The sequence below is a fragment of the Calliopsis andreniformis genome, chromosome 2 (assembly GCF_051401765.1).
Source record: "Calliopsis andreniformis isolate RMS-2024a chromosome 2, iyCalAndr_principal, whole genome shotgun sequence".
Taxonomy (NCBI): domain Eukaryota; kingdom Metazoa; phylum Arthropoda; class Insecta; order Hymenoptera; family Andrenidae; genus Calliopsis; species Calliopsis andreniformis.
In genome coordinates this window covers 13869495-13885852 of record NC_135063.1, presented here as the reverse complement: position 1 = coordinate 13885852, position 16358 = coordinate 13869495, and the positions used below count along the sequence as shown (strand labels likewise).

At 50.8% G+C, this 16358-nt stretch overlaps 1 protein-coding gene across 4 annotated transcripts in view; it reads left to right on the top strand.

The window, feature by feature from the left end:
• The window catches only part of LOC143185668 (uncharacterized), a 185052-nt gene that overhangs the window by 118658 nt on the left and 50036 nt on the right, over positions 1 to 16358 (top strand). For all 4 annotated transcript variants that reach the window (XM_076388865.1, XM_076388881.1, XM_076388872.1 and 1 more), the window contains exon 4: positions 518 to 711. In XM_076388865.1, coding sequence (XP_076244980.1) covers positions 518 to 711 — 194 coding nt within the window. The remainder of the gene's footprint in view (positions 1 to 517; positions 712 to 16358) is intronic.

The following is a 16358-nucleotide window of genomic DNA, read 5'->3' as shown; positions in this document are numbered from 1 at the left end:
AACGGGCCATAAACCTGAAGAATCCCATAAATCATATACCCCAACCGCAGAATATAAAGAAAGCTCGAGCAACCCTTGCGGTCTTCTGCAAAAACTCTCGCCCCTTCCTCCATGCACCATCCACCGAATGAAATCTCCTGTATCCCCAAAAGCAAATTGAAAAGAACCTTCATAACCATAACACTGCCGGGTTCGTTTCTTGCCTCGAGCAGAAGGGTCAGTCATGGACGAGCCGCGGGCCGAGGAGGAGAGGCGACCGTTTCCGACGCTTTCTGATGAAAACGTTCGCCATGGCTCGATCGAGTGTCGATTGATCCGTCATTCCTCGATCGTCGGCAAAAACGCGATTCGGGAGGAGGCCGATCCCAGGATCGATTGACACTCGTTTTGCCGTCGCATTCTCCTGGTCTCGCGGTCGGTCGGCCGATTCCGAGGGCGCTCGTCGGGACGTATGAAAGATTAATTCACCAAAACGCGGAACGTTTTGCTCGTTTCGGTCCTCGTATCGGACCCGCAGGGACGCTGGAAACGGTAAGAAAGGGACGAAGCCGTCGCCGCAGCAGGATAAAGCGGCGGACGTGGCAGGAAGGAAGACCGCGGGTGTTCCAGGATCAACGGGAGGAGCGGAGATGGCCGAGGGTAATCAGTCGCCGCCGAAGGCGGAGGTCGACGACTCGCCCCTTCAACACGCCATGGATCGCAACAAGGAATGTGAGTGCATTTACATTTTATTGCTCCCTTTTTGCCCGCCACCGCTGCCCTTGTCGTCCCGGCGCTTTACGACCCTCCGTCGCCGCGGCGGAGGACGCGCTGCGCGATCGACCCGTTCTTGCCGCCGATCCAACCACCGATTCCCGCGTGTTTTCGTCAACCCTCCGCGATTTTCGCTCGCACGATCGAGGCCCGTTTTTACCGCCACCTCGAGGCCGGATACTCGACGCGACGACAGTGTAACGATCGCGGAATACGGAGTATCGAGCAATTACCCGCCGATGTCGCGGCCTTTTGGTATTTGCGCGCACGGTGGCGCACTCGACGAGATGGCTCGATACGCCGCGGGAATTTTTAGCTGTCTGGCTTGCTGGACGTACGTGTCCCTGCGTTAACTGTGATACGTACTTTGTGTACTGCGCTTTTTATCTGAATCACTTTTCAGTGGTTCTTATATGAATGAGCATAGGTGTCTCGGAAAAGGAATACCGTAAAGGCGACTACTAGTAATTACTATTTAAATAGAATTTACTGTCAGAGCAGGACTTCTCTAAGATTCTTTAGTCGAGAAACCCTGACCTGAACTTACGTACCAACTCACCCCATTTTTACAGTGTTCTTTAAAATATCAAAGCCATAATAAGTGAAGAAGTAAAATATTCTCTTTTCTTCTTCCTCCCGCTCTAAAGAACTGATATCCTAGAGCGACGAAGGGGTTAATCCCGGTCACGGCCGCGAGTAAATATAAATCGAAGCTTCCCGTTGCATCGCGGGCACGTCCACGCCCCCGATCGATCGCGACATTGGCTTCCAGCGCGCGCGGAGAAGGAAGTGTCGGTCTTCGACGTCCGGAATAAACGATGAAAACGGCTAACGGTTCCACCTGCGACGACGATCGCTTCCGATCGGTGCCGCGGGCCTCGGTTATTATGCGAGACGCTTGCGAGCGTGTGCGTGAAACAGTGTTGCGTGCACCTCCGATGTTGCAGTTATTCATGCAGTTACAGGCCAGGCCGCCTGTAATCGGGAAGAAGCACGGCCCTTTTAACGTGCTCGGCTCTCGCCATTACGCGAGCGTCGGCCATGTAATCGCTCGCTCGTTACTCGTTCCCTTGGTCGATTCGGTACCCGCCGATTTCTTTTGCTCGCCGAACTGCCAAGCCACAGCTTTCTCTCCTCTCGTCACTTCCTGTTATTGGATGCCTCGACCAAATTGCGGATAGACTGCGCGATGAAGGTCGTTTAGAGCCTTTATGGACTTTATAAAAGACACAAGGTTGTAATTTCTGAGATCAGAAGTACAGAGGGTGTATGAATAATTTGAGAAAAATAGCTCGAGAATACATAGACCATTGTGGTAGCAGAAGCCCATGGCTCTTCCATCTGCAGAAGTTATATCGACCACCTCGGCGCGTAGTGGACGCAACATGGTACATCGGTCCCAGCAACACTACGGAACAACAATACAGCGCAGGCGGGCAATAACTCATCGCGGTCTCACGCAACGAGGGGCAACAAAATACAGCCAACCGAAAATTCGTTTCACCTTGTGGCAAAAGGGCCGCGGTTACTTTTTATCGGTTCCGTAGGACGTTATCCCCCGCAGCACGCGAGCGTCGCGCTGCTCTAAACTACCTCGGGAGCGATCGAACGTATAAATTCGTCGAGCGGCCGCGATACGTTGTCCCCCGCGGCTCCAGACGTTTTCGTCCATCGTCGAATTCGGAGTCGCGTAACCGCGGCCACGTCGACCCGCGGCCCTCGTTAAAGCTGCCCAGGACCACCGGCTGCAACCTTTAGAGGGGACATTTTGTCGCGTTTATTGCTCGTCTTTTTCTGCAATCACTTTTTGCCTAAGGGACTCGGGCCCGCTCACGCACACGAGGCCTTCTGCGACCTCCTTTGACCATCGAGGATCGATGCAGTGGCGTCGAAGTTGCTTTGAAGCGATTGACAGTGGAGGATGAAGGGCTCTCGCGTGGGGAATGGGATTTCGAGAGAGAAGGTAGCATATGGAGTTCGTGTGGGCGGCGCACGCGTAGCGTTGCACAAACTAGCTCGCGTGCATAATGGAGACAAAGTAGGAGAAATTAGACTTGCGAACGCGGCCTGCGCAGCTCTAATGAGACTGATTAATAAGCGTAATTGTAGGATCTTTATTATGGAAATGAAGTATAGAAAAGCTCGCGATGGGAGTGTAGAGTTCATTGCAGGCACTCTTGAAACGTCGAACAGGTTTGTGAAACCCATTCGTAAGAATGAATGAATGAGAGCTAGCGAAAAGCTACGCGTATCCTCTCTTCTATACATCTGTACCTCGGTGCTCTAGGCTCCTCGACTGTAAAAACCACATCTCTGATTTTCTGCTTCGAGTGGAGTACTGCACCATTAGAAAAAAGCAGATCTCGAATTAGACAGCTGCCAGAGAAAGACAGAACACATTTCTTTTTTACCGATTGAAGCCTCATCTGAGATAAACTCACATCTTTCGTGGCCTAGCACTTTTTTCCTCCAATCAACTGTACAATCGATGCAGAATCCTTCCATCGACCTAGCACGCTCCATCGGCCGGAACACGGCTGTGGTCGCAGCTGTTTCGAGAGGCCGCGAACTAGAATGCTTCGAACGCTCTCGGAGGTTCCCGCGTGCTTTTCCCTCGTGGAAATCCACTCGTGGGCCGACATCTCGCATTTCTGCCCCCGTAATCCTGACGTCACTGTCAGGGGACAAGTCGCGCTCGGTGGCTCGGACGACCACCTGTACGTGTGCGTGCACACACGCGGCCACGCGCGAGATTGCGCTCTCTTGAAGAGTAATAGTCGCGAAAGAGAGGGAATATTCGCGCGGACAGGTAGGTGCAGGCCGCGCGCGGCTGTGCTGGTATAAATATACGAGAGACAGGAGGCGTGCCTATTTATAACGGTGATATCATCGACGATTACCTACGCTTTCGCGTGGACAATCGTAAATTCTGCTGGAAGAAGGGTGCGGGCCGATTTGAGACTTTACCGAGTATCCCTCGCTCCTCTCTCTCCCCCTACAGCTCGCTCGGTCCTCTCGCGTTCGTCTTTCTCCTCGTCTAAGTTATCTCTTTCTTCCTCCGTCCATCGCCATTATCCGCATGCGAGTGGACGGCAGGTCGGGTGTGACTCAAAAGTTCGAGACGACTTCGACTCGGGGATCGCGAGTAATTTAAGGTCGATTCGAGCCTCGGTCGGCTTCGTGTGGGCACGGAATCCTTCGATAAAATTTACTCGACCGTTCTCGAACCTATCGGGTCCAGTGTTCCTCTACTCCTGGAGTCGCCATGATGCTGCAACTTCATCGAGGCACAAAAGCTTCAGTGATGGGCAAATATTATTTGTATCTTTTCAGAAGTCCGTTTCCATTGCATATAATACCTAGATCATTCATTTCTAAGACATGGAGAGATGCCTAGAGTAGATAAATGTAAAGAATTTTCATTTTGCTATTCTCTTCTTCTTCTTCACTTAGAATCGACAATGTAAAGAAGCGGCGCTCGGTCCAAGGGGGACAAGAAATTGCGAGGCCACGAGTATGGGCCTTCTTCTCCGCCCTCTTCCGCGTGATCCCATTAGCGCGACCTTTGCACGTGAGCCAGTAGACGGCACGTTCCGCGCATTCGCGCTTTTTCCCCTAAGCGCTAAAAGTCGCTCGATCCCAGCCCTGTTCGCGGTCCCCTCGGTATGTCCTTACCTGATTCGATTATGTGGCGAGACCCGCCTCGAAAAATCTCATTGGCGTCCAATTACAGTCGCGACGACACGAAAAGGAGCGTTTTTCTACGCGACTCGCCTCGCTATTAGACCAACAACGCGCCTGCCAGTGAAATTAATTAAATGAAAAGCAGGATCGTAACTTTCGGCTTTCTTAGCCGTAAAAGCGACCGATACCGGCTTTTACGACCTTGTTCCTGCGCGCACGCCCGCGGAGGACGTCCGCGAGACGGCCCTGAACGCAGCGTGGCAACTTCCAGCAGAGTTAACCCACTTTGCGACGCGTTCGAGCCCTTTGAAGCAGTTAGACTGACTGGAAGTACATGGGCACAGTATGCAGACCCTTTACACGTTCGAATATTCCCGCCAAGGAGTACACTTGTCAAAGAAAATGTCCAGGTGTTTTAGGGTACAACCTCGAAGCACGCTGAGTGACTCGGTAGGAGAGAGTGGAAGGTTTTGGAGGCAAGCAGGCTGAGTGTTTCGTTAGGAGAGCCGAGATACCTGGTTCTTTTAATCGGAGCCCGACCAATTAGTCGGCCATTACGAAATTCGTTTCCCTCCCGCCACGAGCCAGTGAAAATGTCGAGTTTCCTCGTGGAGAGCGGGCAGACAGGCAACCCGAGTCGGCAAAAACAGGCTCGGCTGTAGTTGTCGAGTTTTATAATGGAAAACGGGCCGGTCGCGTGGGACGTTTCATTAATGAAGATGTCTCATTAAGCGTTCGGCCGAGGTTATCGGCTCTCCTCTGGAAACGAGGCCTTCATGGACCGCGTCGCATAATTCCGACATAATTTTCCATTACGAAACGGCTGAGCTCCCTGCTCGCCGTCGTAATGAGCGTATTTTCGGGGAGTCGTTGCGCCTCTTGTACTCGCGGCCGATAATTACCTCCCTAACGACGTTACCTGGTTATTAAGCGACGACTGGTTCGCGGACGCGTGTGCTACGCGAAGAACGACCGTGCAGTACCGTGTTTCAAGCCTCCAACGATTCTACCCGACGTTTAAGGTAATTTTAGAATACCGACGACCACGATTCGTGTTTGTCTCGACTTGCAGGGGCGTCGGGAATTTTCGGAGCACGAGAGACGCTTGGTGCTCGCGAGAGTCGGTGGAATTTTGTTTTTTAGCGGGATGGGGCGCTGGAACGTGGCACGGGCTGTGGAATGTCGAAATTGTGGCATAATTTAGGACAGCATTAAGAGGAGTGCGACATTTTTGCGAAAATAGCTCGACGGAGCAGGGAAAGAGCGTTTCTGTACTCGCGTCGCTCTTATCCACTCGTTAAAGTCTCCACGACGCAAGTGATAAGCATAGACATAGGGCTTCCTCGACATTCACTCTTTTCTCAAACATTTCTACGCATTCGATGATTTATAATTCCCCTCGTAAAGTGCTTTGCGCATTTTTCTTTTAACCCAGAAGCACATTAAATTTTAACGAGTCCGATAACTTCCAAAGAGCATCTCTCTTAACTTATCGCGACTCGTTTCAAATATAGCAGAGTTTCTTCTGTATCGAACAGAATCGACTAAAAAATGCATCGATTTTTCTGTTGCAAGGATCATCGATCCTCTCTGTAAAGATCGCCAGAAATAGCAACATGCTGGCAGGGCGATAAGCTCTCGCGCAGCGCCGAGAGAGACTTCGCTCATAATCCCACACGTGTCGGGCATAAATTACGCGGCGATCGAATTCGCGGATCGAGAATAGTTCCGACAATCTCGTTTACGTTCTATCTAATTTATCGCGTGTCGCGCGCGTGTACTCTCGAATTAACTCGGAACGCAGCTCGGACGGTACGTAACGGCGCGAGCGAGCGAGCTCGCCTGCTTGCCAGATAACCAATCGCTGGGACTGGTCCACAATTCATACGATAGTGTGTAACCGTGGCAAAAATCTCGGCGGGGAAAGAAAAATCGCAGGGGGACACACGACGCCAGCGTTCCACGCGCTGCGCTACAGGGTGAACCAGCTTCAACGAGCGCTTTTTATTGTTCGCCGCTTCAAAGTTGCGTGGCGGACAGTCGTTTAGATTCAAACAGGAAAGAAGAGATTAAATCTCATTTAGTAATAGACCAGGATTTTTGTATACCCTGTGTCTTGCATACAGACACGTGTCATTAGGAACATATGTACATACTCAAGTAATACAGTTTATCTTTTTACTTATTCCCAATGAAATGAATTAATAAATTGTAAATTTCCTCCCAGGAGTCTATGAAGTCGTTCGAAACGCTAACGTTAAGTTCACCCAGTAGAGCAGTGACAGCACGTGTCCGCGTGGAGGCAGGAGCGCTGGAAGGCTGGAGCGCGCGCAATTTCGAGATATCGGGCGCGGGGCGCGATCGCTCGGCGCTTTCCATCGTTTCGTAACGTCGCGTTTTGATAATATTATATCGATTTTTCACGCCTGCCTCTCCTCGAGGGATCGATCTCCGGCGTCATACTTATAAATAAATCGCGCACGTTATCGTTGCATATTCATACACATCGACGTGGCCCCGGGTTCTCGTGGGCGAACCGGATCGAGATATGTCGAATCGGAGCCGCGGCTGAAAGTATCGCATTGAAATCGCGGCGCGTATGTACGCTCGCGCGCTTCGCCGGCGTAAAAATCCGCGGCACGGCGCGGCCGTGTGCGAGCGTGCTGCGGTGCATTCTCGTGAGCACGCGCGCGACCGAGCCGAGCGCGAAAAAAAAAGGGACGCACAGCTAGCGATGCTTACGTGCCCGACCCACGCACGTAACACGGTGTTTTATAATGGCCCGACGACGAGCCACGTGCCGATCCACCGACAATCGCGACCGGCTATTTTCTCTCCGACAACTTTCCTGCCCCCTTCCATCCTTTTCGACAGCGCTGCCATTCGCCGCTGCACGCGATTTACTCCAAGCGAATTTTCGAGGCTTCTATAATGTAGACTGTAGACCCTGATAAGAGGGAATATGCGAGGGTGAAATTGGGGTCAGCTTAAAATGACTGAATAGCTGCGTATGTAAAGTGAAAGATATTTGAGGGAGTAATAAAAGTACTTTCGAGGAGTTACAGAGATATTGATTTTCAAGAAAATGCTTAATATGGGAGTAAAGTGTGTCTGACTTGGGACGTATTCTACTGACATTACTGAGCTTGGCTCGGAGCCTATTCTACTGAAATCGCTGTGTCTGACTAGGAACTTATTCTACTGATTTCCCTGTGTCGGATGTATCACTTGCACGGTGGCAGTAGAATAAGTCCAAAGACAGACATATTTTATTCGCATTTTAGGCATTTTCTTGACCTAATTAATAACTTCAAAACGTAGCCAGAAACACAATTTCATCTATCCTCGTTTTCCTCTCATTTTGGCTTATAGAGTCACCCTTTAAAATTTCTGACACCTGTCGTCGAACAGCCTGTATATTCGAAAGTCTTCGATAGTCATTTATTACTATGATCGCGTTCGAACAACCAGCAGGAATTCGTGCATCAGAACGAGGCGGCGAATTGAAATTCAGTAGCCAGTGCGTTGGAAAACATTGACGAGAGGAAGGAAGTGACGATCGTTGGTATTCAAGGCTGTCCGACCGGGTCGTCGAGGGGCAGAGAGGAGGGGGATCGCAGGAGAGGGGAAAGGGGCGAGAGCGAGGGATCTGTGAGCCAAGGAACTCCGGTGACCGAGTGGCTAACGCTAACTGACGCTTAGGATCGTTTCTTGTTCGACGCCCACGCGCGGCGAATTAAACGGGACAGAGGATCTTCCTTCCGCGACTGTGCTCAGAGACGCCCAATTCGATACGAAATTGAACACTTTTACCTTTCAGGCGTCGTCTTTCCCCTCGACGAATGCCTCCTTACTATTCTATCAAGGCGAGGAATTTATCATAGGCTAGATTGGTTCTTGGACCCCGGTTGACGTGGCAAATGAAGCTATTAATCTCGCTAGAAATTCATTTCAACGAGGCTTCGGTTCGAGGACCGTATCAATGGCCACCTATTTCTCTTCCATCTGAGCCGCGATAAATCTTGTATACCACCTAGAATATCGTCACATCGTCGACTTCATAGAGGTCCCTGCTTGAGGAGCTGCTTGGCATTCTTGCTCCGATTTCAGGGTCCCATTTGTAGCCTCTGCAAGAGAATCTCTCTTGGCAGTATTTTAGCAGCATGTTCTTCATAGCTATCAAACTGGGAAGGCATTCTAATACTAAGGGCTTCATTTTCACTAGTGGTAGATCCACCCCGTCTCATCTTCAAAATCTCTCTGCTGCAAAGTCCTTCTCTCCATCTCTTCTGAAACCTCTGGCACTCGAGGCTCGCAACACCTGGTCTAGGTGAGCAGCGATAAATCACAAAGCGTTCCCGCTTGCAGAGACGCGAAAGAGGTCGCGGAGCAGACCCAGCGTGGCAATTTCCCGCGAGTGAGCGAGGCGTCGGCGATCGTCTGAGCGCTCTCACGGCTCGTTTCGTCATCGCGACGATAGGACGCGGAGGCAAAAAGGCCGAACGGACGGACGCAGGACAATTCCACGGCCCACGCGTCATTGTGGTCGCGGCAAATCGGTCGGCCACCTGGCCCGACATCCAAGCGAGTCGCGCGCTGCCTGGCCTTCTCTTCCTCGCCTTTTCCTCTCCCTGTCTCTCTCCCGCCGCTCTGAGACAGCCTTCCACCGACGTCGTCGTTATTAGACGTTATCGTAACTCCGAACACCTGACGACCGCTGGCCTGGCTACCTGGAAATATTGTCATTCCCATCGGCTGACCAGTAACGAGCCTCCTCTCCTTCTGGTGTCGCGCAGTCATTGCAAGGATCTCTTTTATGTTCTTATCTATCAGCATTCCTGCTTTGCTCGTTCTGTCTTGGATTCTTGAACGCCTGTGGTATTCTTCTAAAAATATTGAAATTTCGTTAGTAGAAAATATCACAGACTGAATACTCGTAATAGAATATTCGATAGTCAAGACCATTTTCTAATCTAAGAAGTTCCTGTTTCGAAGCACAAGCTAATGAATTACCGAAGCCACGTTATCTCGCCGACTAACATTACCCAGAAGCTTAATAATTGCTTATTTATACGGTTCTTCCTTTAATAGTCCACAACTCCGCGCGACTCAAGGACCCCAGACGCGTGTCGTTCGTCGATCCATAATCATGAATTCTCTTTTTCTGGATGAACAGCACACGGAAGTAAAGATCGTGTTCCAATTATGGGCAGAGTTCTCGGGAAAAAACAAAAGCTGTCGATATTCCGCTAACCACCTCGAGTTTCAATCTTTAGTCGACAATTATAGATCCTCCAGATAAAATCAGTTGCAGTGGCTTGCATCCTGGAATGCATACCATTCCTCCCCAGGTTCCAGATAATCTGACGACACTCGTTTCTGGATTGCCTGCTATTTAGTATCCCATCGACTTTGTCTGACCCCCAACCGTCCCAATCCCCTTCGGCCAGCAGAAACCGCGGCAGGTCCAGGAACGCGTTGGGCATGATCGGGTGGTCGAAGCAGGCGGGCCTCCCTCTCCCTGGGGGCCACAATTTCCCACATTAGTGGCGTAATGATGGCGGCCCGAGGCTCGTCCCCGAATCAGAACGTTGTTATTACCATTTCATTACCTCGCGGCGAAAAGGCGGCGAACGACGCGTAAATTACGCCGCGTGACATAAAGTACGCCCAATTTGCCTGGACGCGGACACACGCGCGGATTTTTCTCGTTGCTCCAGGGGGACTTTAATGGAGCGTCTTCCGCGCCGAACTCGTCGACGCATCGACGACGCCAGCGGGAGCCTCGTCGCGACAAAAAGCCACCGAAAGTAATTACCGTCCCTCTGTCTCTCGTATGTAATCGCGCTGGTAATTGCTCCCTGCGAACGGGTCCGTCGCTCGCAGCGTGCCAACGAACCGATCTCCCGACGATTTTCTTCCTCCCTTCTCGTCGCTCGTCGCCACTTTCACGAGTTCCGCGATCGAGGACCACGGGGCCGATGGGAGATCCTCGATTTCCCTCGAGCGCAATCTCGAGAACGCACGGATCATTGCGCAACGGAGGGGCCTTGATTGAGGCGAGATACAAATTGCTAATTGCCTAATTAGAGGCAGCGAGTCGGCACCAACGACCACCCGGTTATACGCCCTGCATGCCAGGTAGCCTTTCGACCACGATCGAGCAATTTTCGTTCGTTAATGCTGCCATTTCGTCTCGGGAATGCTTGCTTTTGCTCTGTCGAGGTATGCTCAGGTACGAATGATAAAATAACAAATGGTAATCGACGTTTAATGGTGATGAGAAACGGTGCTCTTCTTTGGAAAAAAACGCTGGTAGCATGAAGGGTATTTGGAGAGGCCTGTACATCGGCTCGGAGTGGTAGATTATTCGAGAGTTAGATAGAGAAGAAATAAGTAAACTTAATACGGTCCCCTGGTTTTATTATCGAGCTACAGAAGTCCTCATCAGCAACACCTGGAAACCGAGAACTATCCTCTCAATATGCGTATATTATCCATAATATCAGCCTTTAGTCTGCAGCTTAAACCGATCATGAATTATCATTAATTCCAATCGTTTAATTTCACGGTGCAGGATTCGGCTCGATTCATACTGTCAGAGAAGAGAGAATCCTCGTACGCGAAAGTCGCGTTAATTATGTCGAACGACTATAATCGCTGGTACGTGCCCGAAACGTCGTCGAGGTATGGTCATTTCGCGATCGTTGTCGGTTTTATTAAAACTGCTTGGCGCCGTTTTCGAGAGGAGTTCGGGGAAACTTTTCTCAACGAGACAAACAACTTCCTACGCGATGTAGCTCAGCCGTAATAGCCTGATCGCGTGTCGCAACGAGGCGATCGTTTCGCTGAAGAGGATTCGAGAGTGGATCTTTGGTAAAGTGATCCCGTCGATAACGCCTCTTCAATGATCTCTGTCAGTGACTCTATAGATCTCCTAGAAACGATTAGATAATTCTAAGTCATTTATAAGAAAGTTTTGTAAACTCTACACACGTTCTCCTAAGAAGAACTTACGCACCTCAAATTCTCTACGTTTCTATGCTTCTGTTTCACTAGATTTTCAGTCCTACTCGACCAGCGTGGCCAGCTTTTCGACTAACACGGGACAACAAAACCCCGTCGTTCCACCTTTCACTCTCGTCAGCGCAATTACAATTCCGGTGCCAGCAGTGATAGGTGTGCGCGACACCGGCGCAGATTGCATTGCTCCGCGCCGCAATCGCGTGTCCGCGGCCGAGATAATAACGAGCCAGGCGAGGAGGGGCGCCCCGAAGAAAAAAGTCCCCTCGAAATTTTCCCGACCGCGATCCGCTGCTTCGGGGACGTCAGGCCTCCTGCACGTGGGCCGGCAGCCAGCTTGGCAGCGCTGCGTGGGCTAAGACAATTCTCAGTTAATTAAGATAATCGCTTGTTTATGACGCCACGCTTCGGCTTTATCTGTCGCCACACGGTGAAATTTGTTCGCAATGAGAAAGCGACCGATGGTCGGCTTTCGGGAGCCTGCGTTTTCTTTCGCAACGTCGACTGTATTCATTCAATGCACGAAATGATAATCTCGTCGCGGGGAGGGAGCTGTGATGAAATTGGAAAATGGTCGTGGAGACACTGAGGGAGATCGAGAAGATTGTCTTGAGCATGTGGGAGGTGAACAGCAGGCTTGATTACTTTGCGAATTTCACTGACCTCCTCGTAAAAAAAAAGAAATTGAAAATAGTCAGAATTATTCCATCAGAAAGTATATTCGAGTGATCATCACAATTGTAACTTGGAAATCTCTAGTAGTGTTGTCCAAGTATCCAATTACAAGCATCAACGAAACGCCAAGAGACTCAAAGAGACTCAAACGGACTCCAAGAGGCTCCAAGATGAAGGGAAGCTGAGGGGTGAGGGAAGAGGAGCCGGTTCCCGGCGTGGGAGTGCTTCCCGAAAACCGGAAAGTTCGCGCGGAGAATTCTGGATTCGACGAGACCGCTGTCCTCCGAGAAAGAAGCGAAGTACCGTTTCTGTTTCGGTCAGTGGAAGGCTCTAGCGGCTTGTTGATCGCGAGTCGAAACGGGGACGAGCGGAGGAGGATGTTGTTTAGCCGAGGAAAGGTTTACGGTTCGTCAGCGTGTCCACGCGTGCACGGCGATGGGGCTCGGGTCGGCCTTGAAGAGGTGAGGCCCGCGTGTAGGTGTACGGGACGCGGAAGATGGAAAAGCCGCTCACCGATGCCGCGTGGGCGAAATGTATCAAGGCTGACTTAGGTGAAGCAGTTCTGTCGACACTTGTCGCCGATCCTGACGTTTAAATAGGCGAACCAGAGTGACAAACGACCGCGACGCCGACGAACGAACTTCAAAAGCGAGACGGCCATGCAGCCGTGTCCTTCCAGGCTGGCGCAGCGGTCCTGAGCCGCTGACACTGCCGCTACTAATTGTCTGCACGTGATCGGGAGACACTTAACGTGGAGGAAGCTTAGGTGAACCATCCGAGGGAATTCTCGATGCTAAACAAAAATCGATTCGAGAGGAAAATAGAATCTGCTACAACTTGTTAGTCATTGTGACTAAAATAAAAATCGTCAGAGCATGGTTGACAGAGAGGATTCGTAGAAGTGATCGAGAGAAGAACGCGAGGATGCCTCTTTCTTCGTAAGGCAGCAGGTATCCCCCTGTCTAATTGAGATAAATGAAGATCGTGTACAATTATCCAGGAACTGTCGCACGTCGTAAACAATCATTCCGGCAATTTCGGGCGTGGACGAGCGAGCGCAGGCGTTTAAGAAGAAACGAGCTACGAATCGGGGGCTCGTCAGCTCGTAAACCACGAACGACGACGGTTTTTACCCTACTAATGAAACATCATTGGACAAAATGTCCTTTAACTCGCGGACGCCTCGTAACTCCGCGCCTGGGCATCTTTAAAGGCTAACAATTTACGTCGGCGGATCGATTTCGTGCTTTAAGAATGATGGCTCGTGCCCGACACTTCGCTCGACCGGAATTGCAAAAGAGCATTCTTTCATCTTTCTTCCTCCACTCTTCTCCGCTCTCGGATCGGCTGCTGGCCAGAGACGCGGCGAGGGGGATGGAGACGACGCATAAAGGGGGGCAGCGTAATGACTGGACGGCGCAAAAATTTGCAATTAACTTGGGCCCAGGCACGGTGCCGATGTCGCGTCGGCGTAATTGGTTTTGCAGAAAACTTTTACGTGTTTTCACGGCATTTGCATAATGTGCGAGGTGAACACGGCCGATCGATCGGTTAATTTGAATACCGAACGCGCCGCCGCCGTTGCGATCGAGCCGCCGAACGCGCATGCGTCCGCGCCACCGAGCATGCGCGTTCGACACGACCGCCGCCGCGATCGGCGTCGTTGCCTTGTAATTGCCGTTACTTATTGCCCTCTGCCGACGCGACGACCTCGTAAACCAACTTCGCGCGTAGATCCTCCTAATTCGGAATCCCTCTCGCAGCTCTGTGAATCATTCGACCGACTTTTCCCCGGCTTTTCTTCTGACCGATGCACCTGTCGGTAGATGACCGATCTCAGAGGAAAATGGGACCATATACGTATAAGACTATAGGGGACATCGGAACTGCGGGCTGAAGCCAGGATGAAAGGATGAAGATGCATGGGAAGTATATAGCTCCATCTCTTTTATGTCTGCTTGAACATAATTTACATGAGGAAGTGTATAGATCTATCTTTTTTACATACCCTGAAGTGTTACGTGCATGCGTCAGAGAGGTGGCGAAAAAAGACAGAGAGATACACATCTGTACTTCGGTGCTGACTTCATGGGCCCCTCATTGAAAGTATACCCAATGCCCCATATAGTGTTATACATATATGAGTGGGACACGCCGTAAACGCCTCTCTGAACACTCTGAGCGCTGTTCTCTGAACAGACGTCGATACGTGGACCAGCGAGGCGGTCGAGGAAAGAAGCGCAGAGGGGGCACAGAGGCGAAATGGTAGTTGGTGGCCCAGAACGGTGAATATCGTGTTTCACGTCCGAAGTTCAGGACGTACCGCGGCACCGTGAGTTTCGTGAGAGGCCCTCGGGGGTTACCGGTACCGTGTCGGCATGTTTCGCAGTTTGGGACCAGGACCCAAAGGTCCGACTCGACAGGCACCGGCACAAAAACAGCGGGGGTCAGCGGGGTCAGCAGCGGGGCCCTGTGTTCCCCGGGGCCACTCTTGTCATGCGATATGTTGCTCGTACGTTATGATAGTGGCGTCAGTATACCAGCTTTCTGTTTTGTCACTGACAATGCTCGCGATGCCTTTGTGGCCACTTCGCGAAACCTTCCTTTTCTTTGGCCTGCTTTATCCCCCGCCCCCTCCATCGAGGTCCTAGCTGGATCTTATTCAACCAGGCGAAAAGGATAACTACACAAATGACTGTCCATATTAGAAATCGCTGGACGATTTGTATTTGTAATCAATACGATTGTGATTTCCTACCAGCCTAGCAAGGAGAACGTTCCTTTATGGTCAGACAGACACTGCTAGGGGCAGTCTTGTTAGATGTGGGACTAGATAAAAATTCTGCAAGGAATATGTGCTGAAGTATGGTCAACTGAATCTCCCGAGAGTCTCGATTGACTTCCGTTTCCAAAGGAGCTCATGTCTGTAGAGCTAAACCTAGAGAGAGGGGACACCGAAGAAGAATGCTGCATATCCATAAATTCTTACATTTCTACAAGAACCCTGCTGTGCTCAGGTACATTCGAACCAAGTGTTCTACTCAATCTACTGAATCAAGTTGTTCCTCGTGCCAAGAGGCTTCTAGACAACGCGTCTCGCGTGACAGGGAAGGTGGAAAACAGAGGAGGACGAAGGTTGATGTAACCCAAGAAACACTGGGACAAATTTATCTTTGTTCCGAACTTTCACGCTCTGACAGCCTCGAGTCTCTGGGTCTCCACGGAGCAGCCTGGACCTGACAAACCAGCGAAACCCAGACGATATTTTTCTTACTTTCTTTCTTCTCCGTTGTTCATATCCCCCCTCCACGCATCTTATTTTATCCCCGTGTACCAGATATATCCTAGTCGCGAGAGATCGAGGTGAGTCATGCGTCTTTAAAAGCGCGAGCTCGTTTCTTTTCGTTCCTCCTTCTTCCTTCCACGCTAAAGTCCCTCGCGTTTCGGGGGCGAACGGGCGTGAAAAATTACAGCGCTACCTCAAGAATCCGCAGGAAGAATCGACGACGCGGCAGCGAATCGCGAGAGAGGTCCCAAGCGCGCTGACCTTCGATTTATAATCCCTGTCCTCCCTGCTGGCCGATTCCATTTCTTTTCCCTGGCACGCGGCTGGATCGCTTTCGTAACTTTAAGGGACTCTTTATGGTGGGGTTTTAATTGTTGCGAGGAAAGTGGGAGCTTAGAAAAAACAATGAAGTAACGTTCTCTGTTATATTTCCCATCTGATCTCAAAATTATTTAGGGAAAGGTACAGAAAGAATAAGGGAACAGGAAGCGTCGCAGGGAGTATCGTAGCCATACACCTTCGGCATCCATATAAAGGGTATATACGATATTAACGACACCCTGTAGCAGCAAATAGAGGACGATTCGACGACGTGGCGGAACAATGGACGAACAGACAAAAAGATTCCCTCGAACCGCGTCGTAGCTACGACTTTATGAGGCGAGGTATGTACACGGGAACGGCAGTTTGCCCGCGCGATTATGTATCGTTTCTCGTATAATGCGATTTGACGCAGGTGGTCCCTTCCTCGTAACTCGTGGCCATTTTGAGCACAAGCGCGTGCGCGTTATATATTGGGCCCCGGTAGGACCCACCGGCGTAGGCGAAAAAGGATTCAGGCTGGGTCCCCTTTCCCTTTCTCCCTGCCTTTGTTACCCCGTCCACTTTCCCATTCGCTTTTTCTTCGTTGCGAAAACGGTCGACAGAGCTTGTAACC